Source organism: Phaethon aethereus, assembly GCF_964289735.1.
Source record: "Phaethon aethereus genome assembly, chromosome: 1".
In the NCBI taxonomy this organism is placed as follows: Eukaryota; Metazoa; Chordata; class Aves; order Phaethontiformes; family Phaethontidae; genus Phaethon; species Phaethon aethereus.
Window position 1 is genome coordinate 23,237,112 of NC_138575.1, and position 15,755 is coordinate 23,252,866.

Here is a 15,755-nt window from a genome sequence, read left to right on the forward strand (position 1 = left end):
CTTCCTGAGGGTGGTAACTTGTACTCTTCTGATCTCTGATTTGAAGAGTTAGTCCTACCTGCTCTTTCAAGGATGGCACCAGGTTATCAGAGTCTGAATCCTTTTGTGCAGAAGGAAGAAGTTGTAGGCAAGAATAAGTTTCTGGACAGTTTTGAAATGCTACTTCCAAAGGCACTAACTTCCACATCTAGAGTAAAAGACACTGCTCTTTCTTACAGTGCAGATGGAACACATTACATCCGGTTTATTTATAAAAGTTTTATATACCTGAAATATCACAAACATTTACAACTTTCCTGCTTTCTTCTAAGTTCTGAAAAGACCAAGTCATACAATTACACCGCTGTCTCCTTTGACTCCGATGTCTGTGGTGGCTTGAAGTTCAGTATCTCTTTATACGTAATGCCTGGAAAACAACAGAATAAGCACAGTGTTGCTGGTCCAATCAGAAAAGGAGCTGCAGAGACACAAGCAAGGTGCAACCCCTAGCATGGTTAGGCTCTGCTCTAGGTCAGGAAGAGAGAGACCTCTTCAGACAAAGAAAGAGACAAAGAATACAAAAAGTAAGGGAATCAAGGATTGTTTTTGCACCATTTCAGATTTGAAGAAGTAGCCCCATACTGAAATGTTATAGGTGTTTTCAAAGGGATGTGAGCATTGTCTTTACAGTATAGGGGGCAACATCCTCAGAAAGAGCTACTGAGCACATCCGCTTTAAAAGTGAAATTGTCACTTAAAAGCCAAAATACAAACTAGATTCAGACTTAAATATCTGCTGAGATAGGTATGTTTTCTCTCCTTGAGGAAACCTAACTTAAAATTAAGGCCAGCAACCATTGCAGTTCTGTGGAGCCAACAGCTGAGGAATCTGTTTGCCTGTCCGATCCACTGGAAGGAATGTGTTACAGAAATGGTTTCTTTCCTACATTGCAGAAGATGGGAGGACAGACACATGAAGGAGGAGAGGGAAGGAGGAGAGCGAAGGAGGAGAGCCTCTGTTTGGAGGCAGATTTGCCTCCTAACAAAGGAGATCATTCGTTTTGGAGATAGTTCCAGGAGGACTTGATAAGAGGAACACTGGCTTATCAATAGTATTTCTCTGTCTTAGTGCTGTCTACTTACACTGTTCCAACAAAAGCAGAGAAAGTAATCTGTAAAGGGGAATATTCCTCTTTCTGGATGTCCTTTCTATCTGGTCATTTTTGAAAACATCACAAAACTAAAAACTTACACTTCCACTCATCTAGTGGAAGATCCATGTTATCAAATGTGTCGTCATATTTCTCAGCTTCAATTTCTTCTTCAGGATCATGAATTGGTTCAAAGTAAGGATGCATCAAAGCCTCAGCTGCTGTGACTCGCTTCTCTGCATCCAGCACCAGCATCTTCTCCAAAAGGTTTACAGCTATTGAACAGAAAAAAACCAGTGCATTCAGATCATGCCACTGATTGCAGCTTGTACACAGTAATGCTGCCCTGGAGATATTTCATATAAATACACAGAGCTCTAAAGCAGAATCATTGGGTGTTCATTCTATAGCCAGTGGGGCCCATCTGCATGACAAAACAGTGTTGTGAGCAAGCTGTACAAAGCCTGATACAATGCAGAGATGCTCCCTTGCTTCTGTTATGCAATACAGCCACATCACCTCAACAGGTTGCCCAGAAGGGTAGTAGATGCCCCATCCCTGGAAACATTCCAGGTCAGGCTGGTCGGTGCTCTGAGCAATCTGATCTAGTGGAAGACGTCCCTGCTTCTTGCAGGGGGGTTAGACTAGGTGACCTTTTAAAGGTCCTTCTAACCCAAACTATTCTATAATTCTATGACCACTGTGCTTGGGGCTTTCCCAGGTGTCTTTCATCACTGCCACCATGGTGTTGTGGTTCTAAAGTACATCACAACCTGACAGCAGCAGAATAAACAGGTGGGTGTAGAGCTAATCAGAACTGCTCTGTGTGTGACCAAATCCAAGCCTGAGCACACTCTGAAGTTCACTAGGACAAGTCAAGTCAGTTGTCCATGCTCAGAATGTCTGCACTGACTTTATCTGCTACGTGCTTTTGACCTCAGCAAAAACAATTCATTAAAATCTTGTATGTTTCCTCTCCAGTGGATTTTAGATCAGGTTCACTGATAGACTGTCAAAATGGGTTAGTGTAAGCAGGTATGATGAATTATTTGTTTATTCTCTGTTTTTCTATCCGGAAAGAATGTTCCTGGGTTGGGTGGAGCAGCTGAAAAGAAGAAAAGTGTGGGACAGGATGCTGTAATTCCTGCTGCATCGTGGATTCTCTCCAGCCTTCTCTCCCAGACCATGAGCAGTTAGTGGTTCTCTACGTAAGTAGAAGTCAGATGGGCACAGGAGTGATAGGAAAAAACATCCTAAAAAACAAATGGAAATGTGTAGTTTGCTGTAGCTGAGAAGGTCAGTGAGGTAACCATGCAGTCAGGGTAAGAGCTGCCTATTAATCATGTTTATTTCTACTGTATCTGAACATACAATTTTAACTTCTTAAATTGAAAAGATTCAGGTATCCTAACTGATATTCTAATAAAATTGGCTTTGTTCAGGTCATTGGGGAATGGACAAAGTTTGGGCAGAGCCACCTCAGAGCTCTGGCTGCCTCAAGTCATGTCACAGTCATGCACACTTGGTATGCTCTTCTGGCTGTTTCCACCTACCAAATCCAAGCCAGTGCTTCTCAGGAATGCACAGATGTTTCTCAGGATGTATTCATTCCATGACTAAAATGTCAGCTTTCTATTTGCTTGCATTTCTACTACAGATCAGATTGAGCTTTCAGAAATATATACTTCAAATACAATACACAGAAAAATTTATTACATATATTTAATTTCCCAGGGTTCTTGAGAAAACTGCTCCAGTAAAACTATTAAGCAGATGCTGGATCAGAGCCTAAGTCATAGAATACTTCTTTTTTGACTTTTCTAAGAAACATCTGACTCTTGGCAGGGTCTAAACTTGGCAAAGTTCATCCACTAAAATCAAAGTTATGAATTATGGAAAGCAAGAGATAGAAAAGCACGAGAACCATCATATAACCTATCCCATGACTGATAGTGTTGTGGCCTCCAATGCAAACACAAGAACAAGACAAACTGTACACATCCACACAAACCATCTTACCCAAAGGATTCGCATACTTCAAGATGGATGCAAAATCTTTTTTCTGGACTTTTGGGAGGCTTTTGATATAGTTTTTTGCCTTTAAAGAAACATGAATATTAAATTAGACCTTTGCCGCCTTTGTAATGTGACATTAACTACATGCTTAATAGGTAACTCAACAATGCTTTGACAGAACATTGTACGTTTTTTGTGGGTCATAAACCCTGATTATATTCACCTTCCTGTTGAAAGGAACTTTTTTTTTAATCAAGCATTAAAACTATAATTAAAAAATGATCACGTAAAGCTTTAATTATTACTGCTAAATATTTAATAAATTAATTAGAATATATATGCATAATTTGAAAGAATGTCATAGTGCATTTACAGGAATCTCTAGAAGTGAACCTTATACAGTAATTCATTAGTATTTAAATTGTACAGTTAACCTAATGATTAATTTTATTTTTTTTATAGTAGAGGCTTAAGGATTCTAGAAGCACATCCGCATGAGAATAGGAAAGAGACAGCTACACAACAACTGGATTTTCTGAGTAGGTTCATGTTTTCAGTATGTTTCTGATAAAGGTAGTAATGCATCAGCTCAATTGTTTATATGGTACACACTGAAAACTTTGAAATATTTAAATATATAGATTTTTCAAGTGTCCTGATCATTTTCTGTGCCTCCTTAATTTCCAATAGCTATTCTGGGTGTGAAAGCACTTCAAGGCAGAGATGTACCATCAGGGGTCATATTTCAGTAGTCAATATATATTATTTCAGCCGGTCTAAGAACTGAGCATGGCTTAAGTCAAATTAAGACATGTAAAATCAACTGACAAAGCAGAATACTCACATCTTGACTATGCAGTTTTTGAACAAAATCTTGAGTCGGTGTACCTGTTATTTTCATTATTTCTGTGAGTTGGTCCAGATCTGAATACCAGAAATAAGGAACAAAGTCTTTCACCATAAAACTAAACACCTTGCAAAAATTGTAAGTTTCTTTACTATTGGAGAATAAAGCAAAAATCAATGCAAGGACTGAACAGAAGATTTATAAAAGACGAGGTGAAAGTTCTGTTTCTCTTGCAAAAGACAAAGACACTGAAAGCACCTAAAATAAAATATTCTGTAACTTGGGAACACATAATTGAATCATCTGCAAACTCCTCGAATATCATTTGGTCTCCTCTATATTTTTGGTCAAAATCAGTCCAAAAGTACTGGAGCACATGAACAATCAACACATGTATTGGATGCATTGCACTGGTCTATCCAATATTTAGTATACTTAAGTGACGTAGAGGCAGGAAAAGTCATAGGGAACATCAGGTGGTATGATAAAAGGAGCAAAAATCAGAGGAAACCAGTCTGTGTTAGTTCTTCTCCATATTGAGAAACTTCAAGGAAAAAAAATTAATCCCTCTCCTCCACATTTACCCACATGCTTAGCTCAATTCCGGATACTGAGATGTGGGAGACATTGGGGTAAGGCATCAAAACACTCCCTAGACTTCTGTGTCCTAAACCAGCACAGATTAATCAGCAACAATATTAGCTGTTTCAAAGAAACAGCAGCAGTAGAGAAGCTAGATCAGAGCTCAGGGCACATGAGGATTCCACCAACCTCTGCAGAAAAAGGCAATGGTGGGTAATACTGATGAAATAAACAAATAAATAGATAAATAAAATCCCATACCAAGTTTGCAGGATAACCTATTCATATTATTGAAAAAAAAACCAAAATCCCTTAAGTTAGCTGTTTTCTTATTCACCTACCCACAGCTGAATGCACAGCTGCCTTTCCCTGACAACAGGTAATACTGATTTATACACTCAAAGGCCAGCAAGGACTGTTGTGCTGGGGTAATCTCCTTCGGATATAGAACTTCAGACAATAGTTCTGACATCTCCAAAACCCAGTATGACTAAAATACTAGCTTCTCCACTCCTACACTTACACTGCAACTTGAAAATTATGACTCATCCATTTCCTTATTTATATACCAGAATGCTCAAGGTTAGCATTAGTTGAGAAATGCTGTTAATCAACAGCTGCTCTTTGGCAGGCATTTTAGTATTTTCTTGTTAAGAACTAAGGCGTACTTAAAATCTGTACAGTTGAAATAACCGGATGTATTCTACTTTTCCATAGTCCCTGTCATTCTTTTTGTGAATGCAATCTTCCTTTTTTATGTTTTTCCTCACAAAATGAGAATAATATGACCCGTGCAATGAAGTCCTAATCTTACATTTATGTACTTAAATACAAATATAATGAAAAATAAGCAATTGTGATTCTGTGATTCGGTAAACAAGTATTTGCAGATAAGTGATTTATTGTCTGGAAGTCCACAAGGGAAAAAGCAGTGCAAATTGACTAGGCTGAGCTGTCAAACATGCCAAACTGGGAAATAACAAAAAAAGTAAAAAAATTCTTGCTGTCTTCCATTAACACTGTCCTCTATTAACTATCACAACCATTACTGCCAATGAAGTATCACTTGAGGTTGAATTATGGCTTAATCTTAACTATTTTTTTAATTCCTCAGCGATTAAATGATAGGACTAGATGTTTTCTTTAAGTCTAAAACATTTTACTAGATGTTACTTACATAACATTTTTTGGTAAAAGTCTCAAAAAGCATGAAATGGACTAGCATGTGCACATAGGTCCATATATTACAGCAGAATCTTCTATGCGAGTTCTGGAGTTGTGGAATCTATTACTAAAAAAATCAATATATGCCTTTTCTATCATCACAGAACCTTTTACCTGATGATTTGAGATGTGATTCAAAGATCACTCCTCTTTCTCTGTTGAAAAAGTTCAGTAATACAAGGTTTAATTTGCAGATGTGCAAAAGTGGTACAGGTATAACAAAAAAAAAAAAAGAGAGAGGTGCAAGTCATTTTGGATTTCAATTTATGCTCATCAGGTTTTGAGCAGACCTCCTGTATCACGTAGGAACCTCTCATCATTTTCTTACATTAGTGTCATAAATTCATTGAAGGATACGATCATTTCCTTTGAACAGAGGCCTCCCCGTTATCATCTCAGCCATTATACAGCCCACAGACCAGATGTCAACTGAAAAAGAGACCAACAGTCACATTAAATTGCTGAATACTTGTCCATTTAAATGTACCTAAAGTTTAATTTAAAACACATTTTAAAGAAGTCTAAAATTTACTTTTATATCCTGTTACAAAATAAACGAGTGCCTTGCCAAGTATGATGAACAGTATAGGTAAAACTACCGGCCTTTCTAATTACCAATTTGGAGATAAACTGATAATATGCACAATCAGTTTCTCAGTAACAGGCTGATGCACGTGGGAAGTAAATTTTCAGTGCTTTCGAAGACTTCCATAGTTATCCTAGCATTACTTGAATTCCCCCCTTCTGCCATTTTCCCCTGTTCGAGTTACAGTCAGCACATCTTTCCAGGAAGATGACGGTCAGTGCAGAACACAAGAACGTAGACCAGACTGTCACATCTGTATACATTTTATTGCTTTTTCCCAACGACCATGGTGCTTTCTGTTATTCTCAGAAAATATACAAAAAAGCCCCCAAACTTACAACCACCAAAAAAATTACCTGCAATTTATCTACAAGGCAATACTAACTTGTAATTTGTAATTTACCTTGTGTTTTGTGTAATTACATTGTCATTTCCACCTCCAATTCCTCATTCACTTCAGACACAAAGCCTTGCTTATATATTGCCCAATTCAGAGAATGCTTCAGCTCTGTTAAGACTTTCCTGAACAGATGCTCACCTGTTTGTGTATAATGCATCCAGTTAAGAATGACCTCCGGGGCTCTGTACCATCTTGTAACCACGTAACCGGTCATCTCACTGTCTGTATGCCTTGCTAATCCAAAATCCAGAATCTGTAATGGAAGCACAAAGAACATCCTGATCAGACAGCTCGTTACCTATTTCATACAGACTCTACAAATGTAAAAAACAAAAGAATTGGAGCAAACTCCAGAGATTGGTATATTTTTGCATCTCTCTCTCACTGAAGTGTCTTGTTCTCATTTTAAAAGTCAAGACAGAAGTAGCAAGGAGCTTTACAATTTTTTTCTCAAGTTATATACTCCTATAGCAACACTAAAAGCTGTAAAACCAATAAGGAAAGCAATAAATTCTTTCATTATTAATTAAAAGATACTAGTCACATTCAATGCAAAAAATTCCCTGGCCACGGAATCACCATTGTATCATGTTAGGGCTAAGAGAACAGCACCCATCTTAGATGGTATTCATTGCTCTCATATCCCAGGTGGCACAATCATTCAAGAGTATATATGTTCCAGTAACATTCTGAAGTAAGGATGTATCATTATTTCTATTTTATGAGTAACTTGTACAAGTGAAGGCTTCCTCTAGGTCATATTGAAAAGCTGCCACGAGAGTAGTGAACTACCATTGTTTAGTCCCACTGGGTTTTCTCCAACCTACTGCACCAACTACAGAACAACCCTCTGTGAGGAATGCAAGGTCAGTGGAATTTTTTTAAAGGATTATGCATAATTCATCTTATTTCTAAGACTCTCAGATATTTAGATATAGTAATGTGTACAGCAGTGTCGTGGTTTAGCCCCAGCCGGCAACTAAGCACCACGCAGCCGCTCACTCACTCCCCCTCCCACAGTGGGGCAAGGGAGAGAATTAGGAAAAAAAAACCTCATGGGTTGAGATAAACACGGTTTAACAGGACAGAAAGAGAGAAGGAAACAACAATGATAATACCAACAAAGGAATGTACAAGAACAAGTGATGCCCAATACAGCAATTGCTCACCACCCGGTGATCGATAACCCGCCCCCGAGCAGCGATTCCCGCCCCCCGGCCAACTCCAGTTTATGTACTGGGCATGACGTTGTATGGTAGGGAATATCTCTTTGGCCAGCCTGGGTCACTGTCCTGGCTGTGTCCCCTCCCAGCTCCCCATGCACCCCCAGCCTCCTTGCTGGGAAGCCAGCACAAGAAGCTGGACTGTCCTTGACTGCTCAGCAACAACCCAAAACAACAGCACATTATCAACAGTTTCTCATCCCAAATCCAAAACACAGTCTCACACTGGCTTCTGTGAAGAAAACCAGCTCTACCCTGGCTGAAACCAGGACAAGCAGCAAGATTAAAAATGAACATTACGGCCTTCTGTCAACTTGTACAAAATTGGCCTAATAAGGCCCACCCGCATGGACCGTCAAAAGATGGTGCCAAAAGATGCGGCCAACAGCAAGAAAATTCCATTCCTGGAATGACAGTCACTTCGTATTTATCAGGAAGTTTCTGCTTCTAACAAGAAGCAGGGGGCTTGGGTAAGTAAAGTCTATTCAAGACAAATCATCATCACCCACAGATACTTGAATATGTAGCTTTGCATACATATAGTACATGTAGCTTTGCATACCTATAGAACAGACAATAGTTTCCATGTGTATCAGGCTTCATATACATATATATATATATATATATATATAGACAGGGTAGAAGTTTTTCCTAGGAGCACCTGTGTATTACTACACCAAGAGTGATGTTTTTGTAATACTATCTGTAATTAAACATTTTAAAATATTTCAGGATAGTTTCATCATTCTCTGTCACTAACAGAAAATTATATTTTCATTCATAGATTTCGAGTATAAAATGCTATGGCTTATCTTTATTGCCATGTTTGAAACATCATTTCCATGTTTTCCCCATAAGTGCTGATTACATACCAATTTAAAAACAGGAATAGGATGCAATTGGAGAGATTTTTATTCTTACCAATAAAATGCATTTGATTACGGCCGATTCTTTGTGTACTGAAGATTTACTGGACTCAAAATATTTGCAACAGCAAAATACACTTTTATATACAGCTTTCAAATTTATTCCACATATACAGCCCACATGTTTTCGCAGTAACACGGGAGTCGGGGTGGAAGAAAAAAGGAAGTTTTATGTAACAGGTCAAAAGCCACATATGGTACCATCTATTCTGTCACAGCTTTTTATGTGTTTTCCATACTAAGGCTTGTGACACTTAGAGTTGGAAACTGCTAAAATATTATTTGTGTTTGTATTTTTATAAAAGCAGAAAACAGCAAGAATTTTTGAGAGTTATCTATTAACTTCAGGATTTCTTTCATTTACATATTCATTAGGCTCAGGAGCCAATGTATCCTGTTAGTACTTAATATTAACATGGCACCACTTCAACAACAATCTTCACATGAAACTAATATTCTCATACACCAATCTTCAACTTTTCAGCTGGAACTTCCAAAGCAATTTTCAGAGCAAGTTTGAAAATCCTTTTCGTAATACAGGAGTTACGAAAGAGAGCAAATTCCCCTCAGCTACTCAAGGATAAGCTCAGCAAACTTAATTTTCCTAACTTGCTTCAGTAACCGTAACAAAAATAGCTTTGAAACTGCAGAAAGGGCAGTGCTTTCCCCTCAGGCACCCTTCACTGTCACTTTTCTGATTCCTATGTAGCAGTTGAGAGCATCAGACGAGGGAGCCAGAAAGTTTTACTTGTGAAAAGTAAGACCAATTGCTTATTAATTAATTACCAATTCAGGGAACCATTCCAACTTGCCTACAGCCTCACTGCCACTGGAGCTGGTGCAAGGGAAGCTGCTGAGTGCACAGAAATGGGAGAACGGGGTTGGATTATACCTGGCAGAGTGGTCCTGTGCCCACATAAACTGACTTTGAAAGCACTCTCTCAGAGCAGGGTCACATCCTGCCCACTGCACCCGAATGCACGTGGGTGAGGTCAGTTCAAGTCCTTCAGTTTAAAGGAGATCCCAGTTAAATCCTTGCCTTGATTTTTTTTTTTTTTTTATGCACGCTTCTCAACATATTGTAATCTGCTTTCTGTTTATAGATCTGAGTTGCCTTTTGATGACCTAATTGCAACTTTGCGCTTTTCTTCTGCATATGATATCAGAGCTTATTGTACAACCAGGGACATCCTAATTTCGCTCTGAGAGTCAGTTCAGATAACCTTCCACAACAAGTGCTACAGCCCCGGTCTCCAACAGTGCATGCCAGTTAAGTCCAGTTTCCACACTGGGAAGGGGTGTGGGTGTGCAACATCCTCCTATCCATCTTTGGAGGCGAGCCCCGATGGGTAGGACGGAGGGAGTCATGGTACACACCAATACTTGCCACACTCCAGAGAAGCAGCACCCAGGTAATACAAAAAATGCCGTCGAATGCGCCCGTCTCGCAGTACAGCAGCAGAAACAGCTAACAGCTGAACTACAGGAGGCTGAATTAGGAACTGTCTCCCTTTATTTTTTTTTCTCACTACAATTAAGAACAAAAATGAAACAGAATTGATATGTTCCTACTATGAAATACACTGTAGTCTACATGCAGTTGATACTGCTGTGAGTTGTAACAGTGCAGAAGGAATCACTTTCAAAGGAATAAGATGCTCTTTTTCATGGTGAGCAGTATGTGATTCCTCTCATGCCACTCTGAAGTGATTAGCTGCAACATATCATGAAAAAAATCCTCAATTACAGCTTTTACCCAACTGTAACCATGACATCATTTTTTCTTGAGAAGTATTTTTAGTTGAGTGACTGCATAAAAACACACCAGCATTCATTGCGACATATAGATCACATGGGAGAAGGCTATTACTGTCACGCATGTGTGCGTGGGCACGCAGCTGTGGCATGGACTGCTCCGTCAATGCCAAGTCCACAGAGCAGTTTCAGTTCTTACACCACCCAGCGGGAGGCACCCAAGTCAGCAACTGCTCCAACGATGCCACGAACGTAACAACCTGCCGCACTGATTTCCTCACTGGAAATCCTCTGTACATCCTGGAGTCATAGAATCATAGAATCTTTGGGTTGGAAGGGACCTTCAAAGGCCATCTAGTCCAACCTCCCTGCATCTTCAACTAGATCAGGTTGCTCAGAACTCTGTCCAACCTGACCTGGAATGTTTCCAGGGATGGGGCATCCACCACCTCTCTGGGCAACCTGTGCCAGTGTTGCACCACCCTCATTGTGAAAAATTTCTTCCTTATGTGTAGTTTAAGTCTCCCCTCTTTCAGTTTAAAACCATTACCCCATGTCCTATTGCAACAGGGCCTGTTAAAAACCTGTCCCATCTTTCTTAAAAGTTAATCCTCATTTCTCCCCTGTTAGCGTTGGGTACCAGCTTCTCGGAACATCCTATCTGGACTGGATGTTTTCAGCTGGGGCACCCTGGGCAACGCTTCTAGCTTGAGGCACAGCCATTTCTTGTGCTTGGCTCCAGAATGATCTCAGAAATTGATCATCACCTCCTGACTTCGTATGAAATGCACATGTATGTCAGTCAAGGACATACAAATAGGAGGCAAACAGATTCTCACTTTTCAGAGCTTTATTTCTTAAATAAGTATTTAATTATCCTTGTGGTGACTGAAGTCAGACAAATGGGAAAACACTTATATGGAGCAGTTTCTTGTAATTTTTTTTTTACCACCCATCTGATACTCTTCCCTTTCATTTTCCAGCGGTCTCCTATTTCTCCATGACTCCTCAAAGCCTGTGGGCTGAAAGCCTGGACCCTCACTGAAACCAGCCAGGACATCTACTGCTGTTGCACCCGTTGCTTTCTGTGGTGTATTTCTACTACATCTGACAGTTTTTTCAAATAAATGTATCCTACCTTCAACTCACAGTCTTCATTTACTGCCAGGTTTCCAGGCTTTAGATCCTGTAATCAGATTTAAAATGAGTGTTATTTATTTATTTTACAGCAAGAACAATAAAGCACACTTTCTTTCTGTCTTCCATTTAGGTTTAATGGTTTTCATACAACTACTTAGAAGAGCAACAGGTAAAATGATGTCATGAATCTACATTAGAAAATTAAATATTGCAAATAAAATAAACAAATACACAAACTTGAATATGTTTGGCTATTTTCCAGTACATTTTCTCCCAGACAAATAATTTTTTTTCCTGCTAGAAGTCAGGAAAATACTTGCCAGTGAAGGAACTCACTCATCTTACTGTGAGTGGGGTTTGGACATAAATTTGTGGCATTTAATACCAATATCACAAAGTTAAGGATTCACATATACTGAGATGGAGTAAAATAAATTTCTTTCACTATTTCTGGACTGTACACATTGCATATAAAAATATACTTTAAAACGATTCTATACCCTGATAGACATAGAAGGAGTACTGAAGGAATCAAACAAGATTTTACATAAAAGCCTATGCTCTCTTCCATGAGATAATCAATTTCCTAACAAAGTCAATTGGAGACTGCAACATGAAAAAAAAAATTCCCCTATGCCTCTAGCTACTGTAGAGGCTTCAGAAGTTGTACTTCTAAGTTTATCAGCAAAGGGGAGAGTACTGGCAATGACTAAGAAAATTTTGCAATGTCAGTAACTCTTAGACATTCACAAGTTATGAAAAGAAAGAAAAAAAATCATAAATAAATTTTTCTTCAGCTTTTCAAACCTTTGTTTGACACACCTTCGCACAAGATGTTTAGAAGAATCTTCTCTCTGAGCTTTTTTAAAGGCATCCAGCTGTTTTATACGAATATGGTTTAAGATCAGAGGGGCCTTGGACAGAAACAAATTGGCGCAAAGAACCGTAATGAAACAAAGAAGCTCAAGAGCCATCAAGAGGGAGCTTAGAAAAAGGCTAAGCAACAGTAAATTTAGACCATGATCACAGCAGTTGCCAAAACAGAAATTTATTACATTATTTTGGCAGTTTGCGTAGTTTCCACGTCCAGCTTAAAGCTACTATACAATGTGCACTTTCTGTGGTACTGCTGATATTTTATTACGAATGGCCAGTTTCTACTGTTTTGATGCAGTTTTGGGGGAAGTTATGATGCTTGGTATCTCAAGGGCATCATTCAGAACTCCTTCACAGTGCAAAAGTGATTTTAAGTGGACTTTAGACAGAGTGGGGATTCAAAAAGAATCATATGCTTAATTTCTCTCAGAAAAAATTGAGGCTTTAAAATGTTGGACTATTTTTTCAGTTTCTATGTTTCCATTACCCCTGGCCCCCTCCTTGAACATTAACATGATGTCTAAACAACATTTAAACATTATTTAAACATTATTTTAGAAGTTTAATCTTAACTTTTAAAAAAGCCAGAAAAAACTCTTACCCATCTCAGTTTAGATACTAGATACTATTTGCTCTTGTGGGGACTTACAACTCAACTTCACAAAGTAATTTAAGAAATCTAAATCTAAGCTGTATTCAGTGCAACTTGAGTGGCCAAATCACACTGACGTAGCCATACCACCTTTTGTTCCTATTGAACAAGAAATGAAAGGCATCATCAAACTCTATAAAGAGAGACACTATAAACAGAAGTTCAGGCATGTTTATGAGCACGCTTATACACAAATACCACTCACATTATCAGAATATAAGCATCTTTTATATTATTTCCACTTACCCTGTGAATTATGCCTGACGAGTGAATATACTGTAAAAAGAGAAAGTATTTTTTAGTTAATGAGGTCCTGACTTTAAAAAGTTGTCTGGGGCAGGGGGTGAAGTACTTTTGCATAGTGCCAAAGTAGTCTGAAATCAGAAAATGTTTATTTATTGCACCGAAGATCTTTTTAGCTATGTTTTAATGTTCAGATAATTAAACTAGTGTTTTTTCCCTTCCCCTCTCCCAATAACAAGAAACCAGTAAATCTGTTTGAGTACCACAACAGATCACATAGTTTTTTCTAATTCTTCCCATATAAAACCCCGTTTCCAGTTCACTTTTGGCATTGCTAGATATATGTATGTATCAAAAGAATGGTCCAGCAGTACTGAGTTTTAAAAAATCATTTAAGACCAGGATGAAGGCCAGTCAAGGTCTTAGCTGAGCAGTCTTGCTACACGCTTCAATACTTCCTCAATGAACCATCGAGAAGTCATGTTACAAGACACCCTCCTTTACCCGAACATTTTCATCACCCTTCCAGTGACCTGCTTAAGGGTTCCCAAAAGTCAAACCAACAAACTGGACACCTAACATTAGTTGTTTTGGGAAGACACCTGACCAAATACAGATGTCCGTCACCAAATGCTCCCCACTGAGGTACGCAGTTCCTCTCACCAGCTCAGTGATGCCCTATTTTCTATTTTCATCACAGACAATAAATGGAGCCTCTAGTAACTAGTTCAGACATAGGCATCTCTTTTGAAAGGATTGAAATACAGAAAGTTGTCCTGAACTGAGGACATGCGTTCCAAGAGCGGCTTAGGACATGCTACTACTGTTCACTTCAGGTGTGGGGAGCTCATCTGAAAACCCCACAGACCATACTACTGACGGCAGCTCATGCTACTGACACTAAACAACATGAGAACAATAAAGGCTTTTTAAAAATTCCCCCCAAAAGATGGATGAGATGGGAATCCCACCAGCTCCACCTGGAGAGTTTTCATTTTATTCCACCCTGAAGAATGAGACTACAACTGGGAAAAGAGCTGCTGGGAACCAGCTCTCAGACCAACCAGGGACAGACAGTCAGGGTGGTCTCATGGAGATGCCCAGAAGCCCTGAACTTTGCAGGGTAACTGCCAACCAGCTGTAGCCCCAGCAACCGTTGTCTTCTTCCCCACCAGCCAGGAGGAGGAGCGATTAACCTTGTAAACGCAACAGTCCCTCCGCAAAGGGATCCTCATAGTCCACTTGATGAAGGGATAAGGGAAAAGAAAGCAAAGCTACCAATCAAAGCCAACTTCTTCAGACGGATACAATGTGCATTTCAGACTTAGGTTTCTGAATGTAAACAAAACCCAAACAACCTAAGCAGCACAGAACCCGGATTTAAGGCACCAATTTTTTAAAGCAGTGACTGAACAAAAATTACAACTCCATCATTTACTTTTTCCTCTCTTACACCTGACAGCGCTCTAGATGTGGTCTCCTAGGTTCCGCACAGAGAGGAAAACATCTCCTCCCTTGGCCCCATGCCTACAACTTCACCAATCCAGCCCAAGACGGACCAGGGCTCCGCTGCCACGTGGGCGCACTGCTGACTGCCGTGCCCGAAGCCGTGCAGGACTTGGCCTTTGTGGTAGACCAGTTCCTGCTGCATATTACTTGCAGGTTAGGCAAGGTTTAACATCACCTGTAGGAAATGCCAAAATGCTTCACAGGATTTCCTGGGGCAGACACAAGGGGCTGTTCCCCAGAACGTAGGCTGTAAAACCGCTACAGCAAATGAAGAACTATGAAATGCTGTATCTGTCATGGATGTGCATGAAGTGGATCGGGATGGGAGGAACCAGATGCAGAAAGAGGAAGTTTGTAATTTGTACCACAAAGGATATATATACTCTTTTTTTTTTTAAAGAAGTGAATCTGTAAGTAGTTAGACTCTGAAACGAGGAAAAAGATGTCTTCTGCTAATAGCCTCTTGATGAATGTCTACTTGCATTCTAAATCATTTCAGTGTCTTCTTACTGAAGCCTCTTGATTTTCCAGAGCAGATGCTTAAAATATTCTATAGGCTATTTTTGCTGGTATGACTGTACACAGTAAGGAAACAACTAGCTGAACCAGGAACTTCTGCACCTAAGAACGTGGCATGAAGAAACAG

General features: G+C 39.4%; 1 protein-coding gene across 1 annotated transcript in view; it reads right to left on the reverse strand.

Annotated features, from left to right (window-relative positions):
- Positions 1 to 335: 335 nt before the first annotated feature.
- Positions 336 to 15,755, reverse strand: part of MAPK12 (mitogen-activated protein kinase 12) — a gene marked incomplete at its 3' end in the record, with an annotated part of 40,697 nt that continues 25,277 nt past the window's right edge. Inside the window, exons 5-12 of the mRNA XM_082013981.1 lie at positions 13,604 to 13,633; positions 11,828 to 11,875; positions 6,924 to 7,038; positions 6,157 to 6,228; positions 3,991 to 4,070; positions 3,150 to 3,228; positions 1,232 to 1,405; positions 336 to 406 (exon numbers count right to left, since the gene is read on the reverse strand). Of these exons, the coding sequence (XP_081870107.1) occupies positions 336 to 406; positions 1,232 to 1,405; positions 3,150 to 3,228; positions 3,991 to 4,070; positions 6,157 to 6,228; positions 6,924 to 7,038; positions 11,828 to 11,875; positions 13,604 to 13,633 (669 nt within the window). The remainder of the gene's footprint in view (positions 407 to 1,231; positions 1,406 to 3,149; positions 3,229 to 3,990; positions 4,071 to 6,156; positions 6,229 to 6,923; positions 7,039 to 11,827; positions 11,876 to 13,603; positions 13,634 to 15,755) is intronic.